This window comes from Syngnathus acus, chromosome 6 (assembly GCF_901709675.1).
Source record: "Syngnathus acus chromosome 6, fSynAcu1.2, whole genome shotgun sequence".
NCBI lineage: Eukaryota > Metazoa > Chordata > Actinopteri > Syngnathiformes > Syngnathidae > Syngnathus > Syngnathus acus.
The window spans coordinates 17,231,416-17,251,312 of record NC_051092.1 but is presented as its reverse complement, the minus strand read 5'-3'; the positions used below and the strand labels follow the sequence as shown (position 1 = coordinate 17,251,312).

At 44.8% G+C, this 19,897-nt stretch overlaps 2 protein-coding genes and 1 long non-coding RNA gene across 3 annotated transcripts in view; 1 reads left to right on the top strand and 2 right to left on the bottom strand.

The window, feature by feature from the left end:
- Positions 1-19,897, bottom strand: part of LOC119124049 — a 793,622-nt gene that overhangs the window by 362,731 nt on the left and 410,994 nt on the right. The window lies entirely within an intron of this gene.
- The window catches only part of LOC119124129, a 288,366-nt gene that overhangs the window by 117,687 nt on the left and 150,782 nt on the right, over positions 1-19,897 (top strand). The window lies entirely within an intron of this gene.
- coq9 (coenzyme Q9 homolog (S. cerevisiae)) overlaps positions 977-19,897 on the bottom strand; it is a 42,619-nt gene continuing 23,698 nt past the window's right edge. Inside the window, exons 7-9 of the mRNA XM_037253705.1 lie at positions 18,830-18,985; positions 9,932-9,985; positions 977-1,273 (exon numbers count right to left, since the gene is read on the bottom strand). Of these exons, the coding sequence (XP_037109600.1) occupies positions 1,238-1,273; positions 9,932-9,985; positions 18,830-18,985 (246 nt within the window). The 3' untranslated portion in view covers positions 977-1,237. The remainder of the gene's footprint in view (positions 1,274-9,931; positions 9,986-18,829; positions 18,986-19,897) is intronic.

The window sequence follows — 19,897 nt, the reverse complement described above, 5'->3', positions numbered from 1 at the left end:
GTGTGGAGTTTGCATGTTCTCCCTGTGCCCACGTGGGTTTTCTCTGGGTCCTCCGGTTTCCTCCCACATCCCAAAAACATGCTTGGTAGATCGATTGAGCACTCCAACTTGCCCATAGGTGTGAGTGCAATAGCGGACGGTTGTTCGTCTCTGTGTGCCCTGCAACCAATTCAGGGTGTCCCCTGGCCTACTGCCCGATGACAGCTGGGATAGTCTCCAGCACGCCCGTGACCCCCATGGGAACAAACTGGTACAGAAAATGAATGAATGGGCGGATGGATGGATAGTACTTAACTTGACTGAGCACAGGTCTTAACTTCACTTAAGAAATCTGTGACTTAATGGATGACTTGGATGGATGGATGGATGATGGATGGACGTTTTCAGCTTCCTATTTTAATTTTTTTTGGCATCGTTCAACAACATTTGACTAATACTTTCGTTGCTCATGACAACCATTATAATTGCTTATAGATGTATGAATATTGACTATTTATAGGAAAATCAGACAATACTACCAGCAAAATCATTTGGAATGCAGTGTAGTCAGATGTGTATTGTTTTTGTTCCCAATTGTAAAATGGCCGCAAGAAGGCCAGTATCAGCTGCCATCTCTGAGTAACAATACCTTGCAATGAGGTGTTATCCCATTACCAGGTATTGGTACTTGCTTATCTCAAATTTCGTCAAAGAAGTGACCAACAGGTGAAAAACATTTGAGAAGAATGCTTGTGAAAAAGTCTCATCTTTGAGGAGATCTTTGGGTTTAGCTTGTGAAAAAGACAAAAACAACCATGTTTAAATTTTTGTCAGTGAACTGAGATTAACGCAAAGAACGAACTTTGACAACCCAAAAACAAAGCCTGGACCAGTTTTACTTTTACCTGAGTGAAATGTTAAGAGATTATTATAATTGTCAGGCAAGCTAAGGCACTCCAAGACTGGGTAGTAATAATGTAGTTTGAATTATTCGAACTTTTCAACCTGTCAAGCGTCTACAACTTTATTTTAATAAAATAGGACAAAGAAAAACAGTGTCAAATCAAAACTAATTGCATTATTGATGACAAATGGTCACAACAGAAGAGTAAATATTGACGAGTTGAGAAAACTAGACAAAAGTAAACTTGCCCTGCACATGACCACAAAATGCTAATGTCATATAAATATCATATTTGGATCTAATTTCCATCTCATGTTCAAACAGGAAAGTTGGGATCCATTTTGTTGTGTTGCATCATCGTCTCTGGTTAATGCTGGTGAGATTCTTCAGCTGCAGGCAGAAGCAAAACAAGAACAATTTTTATACTTCATCCACATTTTTCATTACAAATGTGTTTAGTGAAAAACTCGCAACATTAGGACTATCAGGATTTTGAAACTATTAGACCCACCAGCCATCATGTTGATGTCTTGAACCATCTGTTGTGCTCTCACAATGAGGTCATACTTAAAAATAATGCTCAAGTGTCCCCAAAAATATTTTGCCCATTAAAAATTTATTGTGAGTATCTTTGTACATACATTCTGTCATATAAATGAATGAGAAACAGTTGGTGGAATGCCTATTGTATCGTGCGGGTTCATGCACTGCATGCGGGTCAGCTGTTATGCAATATTTTAGTTTTGTGCCAAGGAAAAGGACAAAGCACTTTTACTGCATGCACTTGACTTAGAAGAGAAAGTAAATCAAAGTGTGGCACACAAACAACAAGTTTATTATGCAACTCTTTGATTTTTCCATTGGGGGTTTATGTCAAGTACCACAAACCGGGCGGCTCGGTGGCGCACTGGTCAGCACATCCCCCTCACAGTTCGGAGGGTGCGGGTTTGATTCCACCTCCGGCCCTCCCTGTGTGGAGTTTGCATGTTCTCGCTGTGCCTGCGTGGGTTTTCTCTGGGCACTCCGGTTTCCTCGCACATCCCAAAAACATGCTTGGTAGGCCAATTGTACGTAGAGCGCCGCGGCATCACTGGAGAGACGATCTACATTCCTACATTCGTATATTCTTTTCTAGTTTTTCCTCGCTTTTTACATTTTTTACTCCACTTTTGGGAGTTTACTATTGTTGAACGTCGCGGACAGTCAATCCCCGCCATTTCGTCCACGTCGCTGTTTGGCTCTCAGCGGAGGCTTCGTGGCTGTTTGTCTACCGTCGACCATCGGACACGCAAGTATGGCTGCGGATCAAGAGGTTTGTACGGCTTCGTGCACCAACTGCACCCTTCTCTTAGAGAGGTTGTCCCTGCTAGAGGGACGTGTCCGCCAGCTAGAGCAGAATAGTGAGATAACAGTAGATGTGGCGGACACAGACGCGGACTGTAGTCAGCCCGCTAGCCCAGTTAGCATTAGCCCCAAGCGGCTTGCTAACCGCGATGAGCCAGGTAAGACGCATAGCCATCCAAAGTCATCTCGGTCTACTGGCCCTCGCACCTTGGTCATAGGTGACTCCATTACCCGAAACATCACGCTTAAAAATCCAGCCACGGTAATGTGTATTCCTTGAGGCAGAGCACCTGACATAGAAGCTAATCTTAGGGAGCTAGTCAACAGCGTAGGTCCAACAACACTAGCTACTCGGACATAGTGATACGTCGGCGCCAATGATGTTAGGATGAGGCAATCAGAGATCACAAAGAAAAACATTGCCAGGACTTGTGATCTCGCCAGAAAGATGAGTCGGCATTGAGTATTTGTCTCTGGCCCCCTGCCTGGGAGAGGCACTGATGAGAGGTTTAGTAGGTTAATCTCCCTTAATCGATGGATGGCTGGGTTCTGTAAAAAGCAGGGACTGTATTTTATAGATAACTGGTCCTCCTTCTGGAGCCGCCCCGACCTGCTGAGGAAGGACGGCCTTCATCCTAACCGTGAAGGCGCCTTCACTCTTTCAAGGAATATAGATTACTGTTTGAGCCATTCATGACAGGTCACTTTAGAGCAGGCAGGGGCACAGGTGACTAGACCACCTGTTAGGATGGGTTTGGAGTCTGTTAAGTTAGAGTTAACTAACGCTAGGCTAGACTCCCAGCATGCACATAGCTCCTTGTGTAGACTCGAGCATCACAGTTTGAATAGTGCTACAGTACACGTGGACACACTTTCTACTGAGGTAGTAGACAAATCCAATCACTCCACCCCGACCGGTATCGCTGATGAAACGGTGCCTGTTTCAGATAATATTACATGTGTACCAAATATTTACTATCAAATTCCTACGGTCGTATCGTCCCACCGCGCTAATAAACATTTGAGAGGTGATGTCAGGCCTAGAGAACACAATCTTACTCGCATTTTGTTTAAAAATCCTTCGATAGATACGAACCCTGATCGACCGATTACACTTAAACTCGGTTTTATGAATATTAGATCACTTCATACGAAAGCAGTACTCGTTAATGACCTCCATCACGGAACATAATCTAAACGTTTTTGGTCTTTGCGAGACCTGGTTAAAACCTAATGAACTGCTGGCGCTTAATGAGGCCTCGCCTCCAAATTTTGTGAGCTCGCATGTGGCGCGTCCTCAAAAAAAGAGTGGGGGTGTCCCCCTCATCTCTAATTCCGATCTTAGATTTAGGCCTCGTTCGATTAACGTTTGACGTTCTCACTGTCCGATCCACCGCTTTACCGTCATTTTATCTTGCTGTTATTTACCGTCCACCTGGGGCTTACTCTGGCTTCCTGGATGAATTTTCAGAATTCGTGGCTGATCTAGTGACAAATGCGGATAATATAATAATTATGGGCGATTTCAATATCCACTTAATAATAATAATAATAATAATACATTTAATTTAGAAGCGCCTTTCAGGTCACTCAAGGTCACATTACAAGAGTTAAAAAGTTAAAAACAAGTTAAAAAAAAGTTAAAACAATAGCATACAGTAAAGAAGATTGTGAAAAACATGTTAAAAACAACAACTGTAGGCAACTAGAGATGAAATGCTGTCCTGAATAGGTGGGTCTTGAGAGTGGATTTAAACTGTGGGAGGGAGTCAATATTGCGGATGTCAGGCGGAAGCGTGTTCCAAAGTTTGGGAGCAGAGCAGCTGAAAGCTCTGCTCCCTCTGGTGGTAAGCCAGGCATAGGGAACAGTGAGGTGGATGGAAGATGAGGATCTGAGGGAGCGGGTGGAGGTGTTGAGACAGATAGGGAGGGGCAAGGTTATGAATAGCTTTGAAGGTATGGAGGAGGATTTTGAAAATAATGCGGTATTGAATCGGAAGCCAATGCAAGTTCTGTAGGACGGGGGTGATGTGATGGAAGGAAGGGGTTTGGGAAATGATTCGAGCAGCTGAATTCTGGACCAGTTGGAACTTATGGATACATTTGGGGAGACTGAAGAGGAGAGAGCTCCAATAATCAAGACGGGAGGTGACAAGGCTGTGAACAAGAATAGAGGTAGAGTGGGGGGTGGGAGAGGGGCGGAGGCGATTGATATTGCGGAGATGAAAGTAAGCATTGCGGGTAGTGGTGTTGATATGGGAAGAGAAGGAGAGTGTGCCATCGAGGATGACACCCAGACTCTTAACCTGGGGAGAGGGGGAAGAGCTGTCAATGGGGAGGGAGAAACTGTCAACTTTTGGTAGAATGGATTTAGAACCAACTAAAAGGATTTCAGTTTTATCACTGTTAAGTTTGAGAAAATTGGAGGTGAACCAGTTTTGTAGTTCGGAGAGGCAATGAGTCAGGGAAGAGGGAAGGAGGGTGGAGTTGGGTTTGGTGGACAGATAGAGCTGGGTGTCATCCGCGAAGCAGTGAAAGAGGACATTGAATTTACGGAAAATAAGACCAAGAGGGAGGAGGTAGGTGATGAAAAGGAGGGGACCCAGGACAGAGCCCTGGGGGACACTAGTGGAGACAGCGGAGGATTGGGAACGGAAGGATTTAAGTTAGATGAACTGAGTGCAGCCTGAGAGGTGGGAGTGAAACCAGGTGAGGGGGGTGCCAGAGATACCGATGGAGGAAAGTCTATTGAGGAGGATGGAATGAGAGATAGTGTCAAAGGCCGCACTCAGGTCAAGGAGGATGAGGATGGAGAGTAAACCGGAATCAGCTGCAGCAGAGGCGTAGCCAAGCCGGGGCGAGCAGGGGCGGCGCCCCGGTTAAAACTCCCTGCGCCCCGGTTGAAAAAAATCGAGCTTTTTCGATTTTTCATTTTCATGCCGTTTTTGTCTTTCGGTCTTGCGCGAATGTGCTTGCGCTATTCTATGTGCGCGATGTAATCCATTCACCGTTTGCCTCCCGGACCCGGATGTTGTTTTAGCGATCAGCGAACGGCGTGGGTGATGTTAGATTTTTTTTCCTGTGGGCGTGCGCCCCTACTGGAAAAATTCCTGGCTACGCCTCTGAGCTGCAGTGAGGAAGTCCTTGGTGATTTTTAAGAGGGCTGTTTCGGTGCTATGGCGGGGGCGGAAACCGGACTGGAACTGTTGAAATAAATTATTTCGTGAGAGATGAGATTGAAGTTGAGAGGCAACAATTTTTTCAAGAATTTTAGAAATGAAAGGTAAGTTGGAAATGGGGCGGAGGTTATTGAAGTTGTTGGGATCTGAACCAGCTTTTTTAAGAATTGGGGAGACAGCAGCAGTTTTGTAGTGTACAGGAACAGAGCCACTACTGAGAGAGCAGTGGATGATGGCAGTGATGAGAGAGAGCAGTGAGGAGAGGCAGGATATGACCAGGGCGGTAGGAAGTGGGTCTAACTGACGTGGACGATTTGGATTTGTAGATGAGAGCAGAAATAGCAGGGGGATCAAGGAGTTGAAATGAAGAGAAAGGCAGACTGTACGAGAGAGGTTCAGAGGAGTAGGGAGAAGGGGAAGAGGGGCTCAATTGCTGGTGGATTTTGTCAATTTTTTGAGTGAAAAACAAAAGGAGTGAGTTGCAAGTGTCGGAGGAGTACAGGTGGGGAGGATCTTGGGGTTGATGAATTTTGTTGAGGAGTGAAAAAAGAGCCTTAGGGTTCCCACGGTTGGATGAAATGAGACTGGAAAAGTAAGTGGATTTGGCTGAAGCAATAGAGTCCTTGTACTGTAAAATTTGGTTTTTGTACATGTCCAGGTGAACAGAGAGACCGGTCTTTTTATGGAGATGTTCAAGTTGACATCCTTTCGACTTCATGGAGGGGAGAGCAGGGGTGAACCAGGGAGCAGAACGGGTGAAAGAAACAGACCGGGTTCTGACTGGAGCAAGGGAGTTGAGAATGTTGGTAAGTGAGTTGTTGTAGTGAAGAACCAGTTCATCAGGAGAGGAAGAGAGGCAATGATGGAGGAGAGAGTGTCAGTATTTATGTCCTTGATGTTACGGAATAAGATGAGACGAGGTGGCTTGGTTATGGAGAGGTGGAGTGTGACTTTAAAAGAAAGGAGGAAGTGGTCCGTGATGGGGATATGATCAGCTGTACAGGTGGAGGGAGTGAGACCGGTGCAACAGATTAAATCCAGTGTATGGCCTTTAATGTGGGTAGGAAAGTCAGTGAAGATCTGAAACCCGGAGCTCTCAAGGCAGGATGAGAAGTCACGGGTGAGGGGAAGAGCAGCATTGTCCATATGAATGTTGAAACCACCCAGCAGAATCACGTTAGGTGAGAGTGTGGAAAGATGGGCAAGAAAAGCAGCAATGTCATTTAAAAACTCTGGGTGGGGCTTAGGTGGACGGTAAACAGTGGCGATAATGGTAGGAATGGGACCGGACAGTTTGCATGCAATACACTCGAATGACCTGAATGGAGGGACAGAGAGATCAGTGACTTTCCACTTCACACGGTGAATTATTGCGCGACCAGAGCCACGGGGTTGCAAGATGTAAGCAAATCCCGGAGGAGTAGCATCACTGATTTGAGAAAAGTCATTGAGCTGCTGCCATGTCTCTGTCAGACAGAGAAAGTCGAGTTTGCGTTCGGTGATGGAGTCCTGGACGAGGTGGCCTTTGCTCGTGAGTGAGCGGATGTTGAGGAGCCCGAAGTTGACGGTGGAGTTGTCATTCTTGACAGTAGCGTTGGCCGACCTGGGTAGGCTAGCTAACACACTGTGGTCGATCCAGCGGGCGCCGGCTCGTCTTGAAGGACGACGGGTGGTGGACCAGAAGGGTTTTATTGGCTTGGAGTTGTCGGTTTGAAAGTTACGGCGAGAGCCCCGGTGGATATACTATCTGTGGTGAGGCAGGGGAGCGTCGCCCCGGAGGCACAGCACTGCAGGCGGAGGCTCAGACAGGTGGAAGCGTAGCCGGAGGAGCTCAGCAGCCGAGTACTGGAGAAGCCCAGACATAAATCCGTGGCGCATCGACAGCGTAATTCAAAAAAGTGCAGACCAGAAAATCCATATAGAAGACACCATTTAGCCAGAAGCCAGAGTTTAGCACAGTGAACATGGTAAAAACGAAGAAAACAGCCGGTGAGTAGCGGCAGCAAGACGCGCCAGCGTGCACTCCAATGAATGCACATGAATTTACCGTCAGAGCCACTTACTTCGGCGTTTCAGACTTTAACTGATACGTTTGGTTTTATGCAAGCCGTACAGGCAGCAACGCCTAAGAATGGAAATACCTTAGATCTTGTATTATCCCGAGGACTGGCAACCTCAAATATAACAGTACTGCCATACACTACTGTTATGTCAAAGACAAGAGTGCAATCAGAATTACAGCAGCCGTAATATTAACTCCGTGACTGCGCTATCCGAGTTACTGTCGCCGGCAACTGCCATATTTCGGCTCTATTGATAGTCTTACAAATGAATTCAATGCGACATTGTTAAATGGCATCGACTCTGTGGCGCCGCTACGTCTGAAAACTTGCCGTAGAATGCCTACGCCGTGGTTCACAGATGAAACACGTACGCTTAAGCAATTATGTAGAAAGCATGAGCGCAAATGGCGTTTAACCAAACTTGAGGTTTTCCATCAGGCATGGCGTGACAGTCTCCTGAAATATAAAGATGCGCTTATCTTAGCAAAAACACATTTTTTCTCGCAAGTTATTAATCTCAATAAAAACAATCCTAAATACCTATTTGATACAGTGGCAAAGCTAACACTACGCCAGCCGACCCCCGATAGCTCCTTCCACTCAGCTGACGAGTTCATGAAATTTTTCGCTCGAAAGATTGAATCCATGAGGGATGAGATCAAGATGACCATTCCAATCGTTCAATCGAGACCGCCGATTACCGGCGCTGAAATTTTAGAGGCGTGTCCCTTGAAAGGCTTACACAATTGGTTAGTGCGGCTAAACAAACATGTTTACTCGACCCGCTTCCAGCCAAACTATTTAAAGAATTATTTCAAATTTTAGGACCGTCCGTTTTAAATATAATTAATCTGTCTCCTCTGGGATAGTGCCAACAGCCTTTAAAACCGCGCTCATTAAACCGCTACTTAAGCGACCAAATCTCCACCCGGACTGTCTCAGTAATTATAGGCCAGTTTCAAACCTCCCATTCATAGCAAAACTTCTTAAAAAAGTAGTAGCGCAGCAGCTTATTGATTACATGGTCCCCAATAATCGATATGAATCTTTTCAGTCTGGTTTTAGAGCTAATCATTCCACCGAGACAGCACTTGCTAAAGTGACTGATGATCTCCTCATAGCTATGGATTCAAACACTTCATCGGTATTGTTATTACTTGATCTTAGTGCTGCCTTCGACACTGTAGACCTCAATATTTTATTAGAGCGTCTTAAAAGCTGTGTTGGTATTTCAGGGTCAGCACTAGGCTGGTTCTATTCCTATCTATCAGACAGGACGCACCGAGTGGTCCATGGCAATGCGTCCTCTGAGCTCCATAATGTTACGTGTGGTGTCCCACAGGGATTGGTACTCGGACCAATTCTATTTAATATTTATTGATTCTGCTTGGGGACATAATAGGTAAATATAATATTAGTTTTCAATGTTCCGCGGATGACACTCAATTATATATGCCATTATCGATGACAGATCCGCGGGACTGTTGTAATCTTGAGGCGTGCCTTGCGGAGATCAAGCAATGGATGTCTCTCAATTTCCTTCGTCTTAACACAGATAAAACTGAAATGTTGATAATTGGTCCAGCTCGTTATCAACACTTATTTAAGGAAACCACTATAACTATAGATAACTGTACTATCACTCAGAGCGATACTGTAACTAATCTCGGGGTAATATTTGACCAAACGCTCTCCTTTCAAAAGCACATTAAGAATATAACCATAATTGCGTTTTTTCACCTTCGTAATATTGCTAAGATTCGTCCGATCCTCTCGACCGGTGATGCGGAAACTATTATACATGCGTTTATTACGTCGCGCCTGGACTACTGTAACGCATTATTCTCTGGTCTTCCTAAATCCAGCAAAGGACAGGAAGGACCTGCAGCGGGTGGTGAGGACGGCAGAGAGGATAATTGGGAGTACATTGCCCTCCCTCAAAGACACCTACACAGGTTGACGCAATAAAAAAGCCAAAAACATCAGTACTGATTCCACACACCCCGGTCATGCCCTGTTCTTCCCACTCCCCTCTGGTAAAAGGTACCGCTTTTTAAAATCGAGAACTTCAAGATTGAGCAACAGCTTTTTTCATCAGGCTGTTAACACCATCACCATGCGAAGACCGACGCGGACCCCCACCCTACAAAGCACCCACCCGCCACCACACACACGCACGCACGCACGCACGCACGCACGCACACACACACACACACGCATGAAGACACACACCTACACACACACCTAAACACACACACACACACACACACACACACACACACACACACACACACACACACACACACACACACACACACACACACACACACACACACAGAGTAATTTGAAAAACTGTTGAAGTCAAAATGATGTGTCTGTTGTTCTAATATTAAAATTAACTTGAAAACTCGCTGCTGGTGTGATTTTTATGTGTGTGTTGAGAAAGATCTGGGAAGACTTACAGTCACAGCAGCTCCCATTAGTCCTTGTACCATGGCTTTGCTCGTTGACTGTATCTGAAAAACCAACCAAGAACACACTAGTTGGTACTTACGATTTGTAAGTGCATGAATGGATGGTTTCATTGTGTGACCTTGTATATCATGTGTCGGGATGGGAATTGATTAGATTTTTACGATTCCAATTGCATGTTTGATTCCGTTTAACCATTTAATTCTTTATCAATTCTCTTATTGATCTTTATTTTGGAAAAAAGGAAGCGCAAAAACGATTATGAACATTTCGTTTTAAATATTGCAACTTTGTGTCAATATGACAATACAAACCTAAGAGTGAAGAAAGCAAACATTCTCCTATGATAGAAATCATCACCTACCAAAAATCAGGGGCTTCTATAGTGGCAAATGGATGCAAGCCTTTAACTACAAACTTTGTCACCGCATGATGAAATTCCTCAGTCCTTTCCTTAGACATTTTGCTCCCCCCCTGTTATTTACTGTTTTATATTAGCTCTATAAATATTGCGACAATAAGAACAAAGTCACGTTTAAGGATGCTCTGCTGTTCTGGCAGCAGCTGAGTGGTGATCACAGTCAAGGTATCACGACTTGACTGTGTATTTTATGTTGGTGAAAATGAACAATCCAGATTCTCCGGTTGAACTATATCCTAGGATTTCAGTAAATCCTAGGATTTACGCAAACGCACCATGGTCATCAGAGCATCACTGTAATGAAAAGCACACAGCAGCAATGTGCCGATGCAGGACAATAAAACCGACACAACACGAAATCTCAAGATTCTTCGATTAGCCACGCATGCACGATTAGCAAGTGGCTGACCAGGCCTTGCGCTAACTTACCAGTGGTTTGGCGATCTTATTTACAATGCACTCGGTAATTAATATTGGACAATTTCCCACGACACAGCGGAATATCTCTCAGAACAAAATCGATGGGTGGGTGGATGGATGGATGGATGGATGGATGGGTGGATGGGTGGATGGATGGATGGATGGATGGATGGATGGATGGATGGATGGATGGATATAACTTCTGTAAAGTGCGTGTGCCATTTGTTTCCATAGTCACAAATAGAAAATACTGGAAAGTGGTCCATGCTGTCACTTAAAATACCACTAGTTATTTCTGTATCTAGTACATTTGTGACAATGTTGACTATTAGAGTGGCACTGCTCTCTGGGATTCTTGTAGTTTTGGTAATCAATGGGCAGAAACCAAATGAGTACCGTATTTTCCGCACTAAAAGGCGCACCGGATTATAAGGCGCACCTTCAATGAACGGCCCATTTTAAAACTTTGTCCATATATAAGGCGCACCGGATTATAAGGCGCATAAAATAGAAGCTATACTGCAACAAACTGAGGTTGACTAGGGTTGTGGTATGCATCCACTAGCCAATAACCAACGAGCCCTCTGTAAACAATCGCGTTTCTCAAACGATCTCCTATAAAATGATCGGAACTGACTAAAGTTCGATCTAACGCATTGGTACTACTTACCTATGTTTCCCTTCCATATCGATCCGTAGATTTACTCGAAACATTAACAGAGCAGCCTATTTTCACATGAAATAGCCTGGTACGTATAGCAGCTATCGTTATAGCATTAGCCATCCGCAAAGTCCCACGAGCCTCAGCTCGCAATCTCCCATGAGCCTCAGCAAAGTGTAAACAATCGCGTTTCTCAAACGATCTCCTATAAAATGATCGGAACTGACTAAAGTTCGATCTAACGCATTGGTACTACTTACCTATGTTTCCCTTCCATATCGATCCGTAGATTTACTCGAAACATTAACAGAGCAGCCTATTTTGACATGAAATAGCCTGGTACGTAAAGCAGCTATCGTTATAGCATTAGCCATCCGCAAAGTCCCATGAGCCTCAGCTCGCAATCTCCCATGAGCCTCAGCAAAGTGTAAACAATCGCTGTACTAGGTTCATCTTGTTTTTTCTTTTTCAATTACTTCACTGGTTCTTCTATATCAAACAATTTTCTTAGGTTCATTTACCTGACATGTTTCGGCGGGTTCTTTCGCCTTCATCAGAGTGTCAGTGATGTGATTGTGACGCGTCTTTATCAGCTGATGGATGAAGGCGTGGCTCACCTGTCAGATTTGACAGATGAGCCACGCCCTCTGCTGTCCGTTCACCTCTCCAAAATGCTGTTCCAGGTTGTAGAGAGCATGTAGGCTCCCTCGTCCCTGTTGATGGTCCTCGGGCCCCGCTTGCGGATCTCAATGGCCTCCCTGATCCAACGCTGATGTTTGTTGTCTTCAGTGCGGATGACTCTGGCCTTTTTCCAGTCCATGATGTGGTTTTCTCTTTTACAGTGGTCGGTGATGGCTGACTTGTACTGTTCCTGTTCTGCTTGTAGTTTTATTGCTCTTGTTTGTCTTGTTGCTGTCTCCTTCTCGCATTCCTTCTTATGTTCCGTTTTTCTTGTGATGAAGTTCCTCCCTGTCTCCCCGATATATGATTTATTGCATGATTTGCATGGAATCTCGTATATGGAATTGCATTTATTTTCCGGATTAACTTTGTCTTTTGGGTGGACCAGTATCTGACGGAGTGTTGTATGTGGTTTGATAGGCGTGCTTATGTTGTATTTTATCATGGCTCTTTTGATGCGTTCCGTAATGCCTCTTACATACGGCAACGTCACTATTCCGCTGGGTTCTTGTTTCCGTGTTTGTTTCTTTCTTTTCTCCTGTGTTTTGTATTTTTTGTTTTTTACCTGTTCTGCACCTTTGGTTATTGCCCATTGTGGATACTGACATTTTTTGAGTGCGTGTTGTATGTATTTTTCTTCCTGTGTTATGTCTTCCGGATCCGTGATTATTGTTGTGCGTTCGAATAGTGTTCTGACTACTGACAGTTTGTGTATAGTGGGATGTTCTGATGTCCAGAGGAGGTATTGGTCGGTGTGTGTGGGTTTTCTGTGTACTTTTGTTTTGATGTCACCGTTGTCTGTGTGGTGTATGTTGATGTCTAAAAAAGCTATGGATCGATCTGTTTCTTCTTCATGAGTGAATTTGATGTTACCGGTGGTGTCTATGGTATTGAGATGGTCTGTGAGGTGTTGTGTATGTCCTGTTTTTGTTTTTTCCAGAATGTCGTCAACGTAACGTTTCCATAGCGTGGGTTTGTATGTGTCCAGGGCTGTTAAGAGTGCCTTCTGTTCTAAATCTTCCATAAAGAAATTACACATGATGGCAGAAAGAGGGTCTCCCATGGGGAATCCCTCTTTTTGCCTGTATATTGTATTTCTGTATTGAAAGTATGTGGAGGTGGCTATGAAATGAAGTAATTGGGTGATGTCTTGTGCTGTTAGATTTGTGCGTTTCTTGAGTGTCCTGTCTGCTGATAGTCTGTCATGTACTATGTGTATAGTGGGCTGTGTGGGCGTTTTTGTGAAGAGTGAAATGACGTCGTGTGATATGAGCATTTCATCTTTCTGTACTTTTATGTGTGTGAGTTCTGTAGCTAGTTGTTTTGAGTTTTTGCAGTGTTGATCCGTGTGTCCTAGTAGTGGTTTTATTATTTCTGTGAGTGCTTTTGAAAGGTTGTATGTGACTGACCCTATGCTGTCTACAATGGGGCGAAGAGGTGTACCTGGTTTATGGATTTTTGGTGTGCCATAAATTCTGGGGATGATGTTTGCTGTGGGTATTAGGTGATTGTATGCCTGTTTGTCTATTTTATTTTCCATGAGTAGTGGTTTGAGTAATGCTTTGAGTTTATTTTTCTTGTCTTCTGTTGGGTCTTTTTTTATTACTTCGTAGGTATCGTCCTGTAGTAACTGTTGCATTGATTCTTCGTAAGTGTCCGTGTCCATAATCACTGTTGTTCTGCCTTTGTCTGCCGGGAGGATTGTAATGTCTTTATTTTTTGCTAGTGTGATCATTGCGTTTGTTTCCTGTTTTGTAATATTACTGGGTGGTGATTTAGCCGTTTTTAATATACCTGCAACTTCATTGCGTAGTGCTGCTTTTTGTCCTGGGTTATGTATTCTTTCGCATGCTAACTCCGTGGCTAAAATGAAATCATCGTAAGGTATGTTTTTGGGTGTGATCGCGTAGTTGAGTCCTTTTGCTAATATGCTGCGTTCTGCCTGGGTGAGATCGTGGCGTGACATGTTGTGAATCCATTTTTCGTTGATGTGTGTGTGGTCCGGTTGTGCCTTCTTTTGTGCAATGAGTCTGTCCAATTTCCCGATGTGTCGGTTTTTTGTGGCGGCAAATTCCTGTTCGTGTATTTTATCTAAATGTTCGTGTAGTGTTGTTTCCGTGTCATTGTCCAGGGCATACCGATGTTTGAATTGTTCCGTCCGTCGCTGTAGTTCATCGTTGATATTGTTGAGTTTGTTGTTTGTGCAGCGTATCCTTTCTTTGGCCAGAGCCATCCGCACTCTCCTTATAATCCTTTCCGCATTCCTGGTCGGAATTGGGTTCTTGATTGTCAGGCTGGCCGGCGTTACTCCTTCATCCCGGCAGCGTAGATTGAACCTCAGGTGGTTCCTGTAGCGTGCTCGTTTTTTCGTCAGCTTTTCGAGGAGGCGAAAGTCTTTGACGCAGTTCTCTCCATAACTTCTTCGTAATAGTTGTACTAGGTTCATCTTGTTTTTTCTTTTTCAATTACTTCACTGGTTCTTCTATATCAAACAATTTTCTTAGGTTCATTTACCTGACATGTTTCGGCGGGTTCTTTCGCCTTCATCAGAGTGTCAGTGATGTGATTGTGACGCGTCTTTATGACAACAAACATCAGCGTTGGATCAGGGAGGCCATTGAGATCCGCAAGCGGGGCCCGAGGACCATCAACAGGGACGAGGGAGCCTACATGCTCTCTACAACCTGGAACAGCATTTTGGAGAGGTGAACGGACAGCAGAGGGCGTGGCTCATCTGTCAAATCTGACAGGTGAGCCACGCCTTCATCCATCAGCTGATAAAGACGCGTCACAATCACATCACTGACACTCTGATGAAGGCGAAAGAACCCGCCGAAACATGTCAGGTAAATGAACCTAAGAAAATTGTTTGATATAGAAGAACCAGTGAAGTAATTGTAAACAATCGCGTTTCTCAAACGATCTCCTATAAAATGATCGGAACTGACTAAAGTTCGATCTAACGCATTGGTACTACTTACCTATGTTTCCCTTCCATATCGATCCGTAGATTTACTCGAAACATTAACAGAGCAGCCTATTTTGACATGAAATAGCCTGGTACGTATAGCAGCTATCGTTATAGCATTAGCCATCCGCAAAGTCCCATGAGCCTCAGCTCGCAATCTCCCATGAGCCTCAGCAAAGTGTAAACAATCGCGTTTCTCAAACGATCTCCTATAAAATGATCGGAACTGATTAAAGTTCGATCTAACGCATTGGTACTACTTACCTATGTTTCCCTTCCATATCGATCCGTAGATTTACTCGAAACATTAACAGAGCAGCCTATTTTGACATGAAATAGCCTGGTACGTATTAGAGATGCACCGATCCGACTTTTTCAGTTTCGATACCGATACCGATGCCGTGGCTTTGCGTATCGGTCGATACCCGATACCGATCCGATATTATGGTTGACTTAACAAGCTACATACCTCTACATGTGGAACAGAAAAGACTAAAGGCAATGGCATCAGGCATGACTACACAGTTCATTCCTAAGACAAAATGTAACAAGATAAAGCAGATTCATGCAATGAACTATTTATTTGTAACAAAAATTGTGCAACAGCAGCAATAAAGTGTATCAGCATTTAAATTCAAGTAAATTAGGATACAAACTTCTTAAAAAAAAAAAATACAAATGTTGCAGCTGAAACTGCACTGGGCAAATATAGAAAGGGTGATCAAGCACACAGTAACCAAATATTAAAATAAATAGTAAACATGTAAACATTAGGTGCCGTTCCACATCACTCATGACCTGTTGATGCTCTAAATCAGTGGTTCCCAAAGTGGGCGGTACCGCCCCCCTGGGGGCGGTGGAAAGATCTGGGGGGGCGGTGAGGAAGAAAGGGGCGGTAGGGGGGCGGCAGTCGATTTGTACACAACACGCCGCTCTGGCCCAGTCAGATCCGACAGCATAGACTACAAAAGCAAAAGCTCAGGTTTGTAATTTCAAGCTTGTAATGTTCAGAATTTTATCTTATAATAAAAACCGCATTCTGGCGGTCAATATCATCTTGAGTTCAAGTCAACATGAAATTGGGGACTCGCCAGAACGCGCCGTGTTGTGTTGTGTTGAGCTGGTTAGGGCAGTGGTCCCCAACCACCGGGCCGCGGACCGGTACCGGTCCGTGGGTCACTTGGTACCGGGCCGCCAAGCCGCACAGAATTTTTTTTTTATCGACGATCAATTAATTCAGGTCAAGACACTCGTCCCGGTCACGTGACATGTTTCCCCAGTCGAGCCCGCAAAGCTAATGTGTGGCGACAGGCTAACTAACCAGGCAGTTAAAACTGCTAAAAAATAAATTGGTTTACTAAATACTAAATTGGGTTTTATTTGTGAAATACACATTTGTGTTTAACCTTTCTCTTTTCAAATTGCAGCAAACCAAATATCAAGAAAGAGGTGTTTGTTTCCATATGTGCCTTGGGGGGGGGGGGGGGGGGGGCGCTAGGAATTCACTGGGGAGCCAAAGGGGGCGCCAGCCTGCAAAAGTTTGGGAACCACTGCTCTAAATGCTCATTTAAGCAGCAATGAGAAGTGCTCCCTGAAAACAAGCTCCGCTTAGTACTAGTACTATAACTGGCAGTACTACCACCACCCCTGGCAACATTAGCTTTGCGGACATTACAGACTGCCGTCGAGCTAGTTGGCGTGTTCAGTTTAAAGTACCTCCACACAGCTGACTCTTTCGTTCGCTCCATGTTTGGGTTTGTTTAGAAAACTCTCGTGGCATGCGGCACACGTGCTGCTGACGTATGACGTAGCCGCGTCCCGCGGCACACGTGCTGCTGACGTATGACGTAGCCCGCGTCCCAATAAGGAAAGGATCGGCTCACAGATCGGCTGCATTTTCCGATACCCGATCCATCAATTTTGTTGATATCGGGGCCGATATCCGATCCAGATATCGGATCGGTGCATCTCTAGTAGGGATGCACCGAAAATTCGGCCACCGAAAATTTTCGGCCGAAAATGACCCAAAAGTGCATTTTCTGTTTTTGGCCGAAAGACCTAAATCACCGAAACAACACGGCCGAAACTTGTGATGACGTGAGCAAACAGCGCAGCCAGCACGCGGGAAAACGGGATAAGAGCCAGCATGTCTGCGGTGTGGACTGATTTCACTATCTCAGAGAAAGACCCACGGATAGCGATTTGCAAAACATGCAATGCTGAAATTTCAAGAGGGGGTGCATCTGCAAAAAGTTTCTCCACGTCGGGTTTAATTCATCACCTGAAATCCAAACATCCCGATCGCCATTCTGAATATGAGAAGAAGGCGACACAGAAAAGGAAACTGACACCGAGCACGCCCACTCCGTCTGTGGCGGACGTTTTTGAAAAGGCAAGAAAGTTCTCCAGTGATTCTGCCAAGAGAACATATTTAATTTTACAGTCTTTCAGCAGGCCAGTCAGTTATAAGCCTGTAAATTATTATTTAATGTACACATGAGTGGGGTCAAGTTAAACATTTTATTTTTATTTTATTTTATTTTTGAATTTTAATTTATATTGTGCATTGTTGTAATGTCAGTGCTAAATAAATATTTTCATACTTTTGTAACTGGTTTATTGCAATGCCTTGATTTTAGTGAGGTTAGTACACATGTAGCCATAAATGCTGTGGTTCTAATAACTGACATAATCATTTCTTTCGGTGTTTCGGTTTTCGGCCTTGGTTTCCTCATTTTTGGTTTTCGGTTTCGGCCAAGAGTTTTTATTTCGGTGCATCCCTAATCTCTAGTACGTATAGCAGCTATCGTTATAGCATTAGCCATCCGCAAAGTCCCATGAGCCTCAGCTCGCAATCTACCATGAGCCTCAGCAAAGTGTAAACAATCGCGTTTCTCAAACGATCTCCTATAAAATGATCGGAACTGACTAAAGTTCGATCTAACACATTGGTACTGCTTACCTATGTTTCCCTTCCATATTAATCCGTAAATTTACTCGAAACATTAACGGAGCAGCCTATTTTGAAATGAAATAGCCTCGCGGGTACAACAGCTATTCGGTGACGCCCCCTGACTACAGTTGCCGTAATGTTGGGAAGCGATGCGACCTTGTAATTTACTAGTCGTACTAAAACGTACTGAAACATTTTGGCAGAGCACTGTGTACAACCAGTATGGATCAACAAATTCATCAATTGCTCCATATATAAGGCGCACTGGACTATAAGGCGCACTGTCGGCTTTTGAGAAAATTTTTGGTTTTTAGGTGCGCCTTATAGTCCGGAAAATACGGTACATTAAATTCACAAAGTCGTCGGTTACAGCATGACCTTAGTAGGTCAATACTGAAGTCTCCACATAGGAATACTTTCTTTTGTTTTGATTTTGCAAGCATTTTGTTAACATGTTCATTCAACACATCCATATTGGCACCTGGGCATATATAGTTTTTTTTGCCTTCGTCCCGGACTGATTTCCGCACACACACACACACACACACACACACACACACACACACACACACTCACACTCACACTCACACTCACACTCACACTCACACTCACACTCACACTCACACTCACACTCACACACACACACACACACACACACACACACACACACACACACACACACACACACACACACACACACACACACACACACACACACACACACACACACACACACACACATCCTATTTTCATGTCCCTTGTGAAATCTGTGGCTGCACTATACCTGTTTGGCAGAAGAGACCATGCTGGCTATATCCTGAATGCGGTTGTCAAGGAAGTTCCAAGTGTCCTGGAAGTCTGGGGAGGAGTCCTGAAGCATCACAAGCTCAGTGGTGTTATAGATGCCAGTCAGTGCTGCTCTTTTAGTGTACCAATTCATCTATACAAATGGAAATGAGAGACAAGTTAAATGGGACCGTGTATATTATTGAACATTCGTTCATTCATCTTCCGAACTGGGTCGCGAGCGTGGAGCCTATTCCAGGAGCGGTAGGAGGGGTACACCGTGAATTGGTTGCCAAAAACGGCGTGTTCCCCTCCTGCCTGAAAGTCTGTGCTGAACAACTGGCACCCACCTTTGCACGGGTCTTCAACTCTTCCCTGAAGCTGTGTGACATGCCCTCGTGCTTCAAGAGCTCCATCATCGTACCGGTGGCCAAGAAGCCCGCCATCACAGGTTTGAATGACTATAGACCTGTCGCCCTGACATCTGTGGTCATGAAATCCTTCCAGAGGTTAGTGTTGAACCACCTGAAGGACATTACGGGCCCCCTGCTCGACCCCCTGCAGTTTGCTTACCGGGCAAACAGGTCGTTGGACGATGCGGTCAACATGGGACTGCACTACATCCTGCACCACCTGGACACCCCAGGGACGTACGCCAGGATCCTGTTTGTGGATTTCAGCTCGACGTTCAATACCATCGCTCCTGACATCCTCCACCAGAAACTCATCCAGCTCGCGGTGCCTGCCTCCACCTGTCAATGGATCACCTGCTTCCTGACCAACAGGAAACAGCGTGTGAGGCTGGGGACCATCACATCCGACACCCAGACAACCAATAGGGGTGCACATCAAAAGCCTAGGGGTGCGTCCTCTCCCCACTGCTCTTCTCTCTCCACACTAACGATTGCTCCTCAGGCGACTCTTCTGTGAAGCTCCTGGAGTATGCGGACGACACCACTCTCATCGGACTGATCCAGGACGGTGACGAGACTGCGTACAGACAGGAGGTGGAGCGGCTGGTCCACTGGTGCAGCCAAAACCACCTGGAGCTGAACCTGCTCAAGAC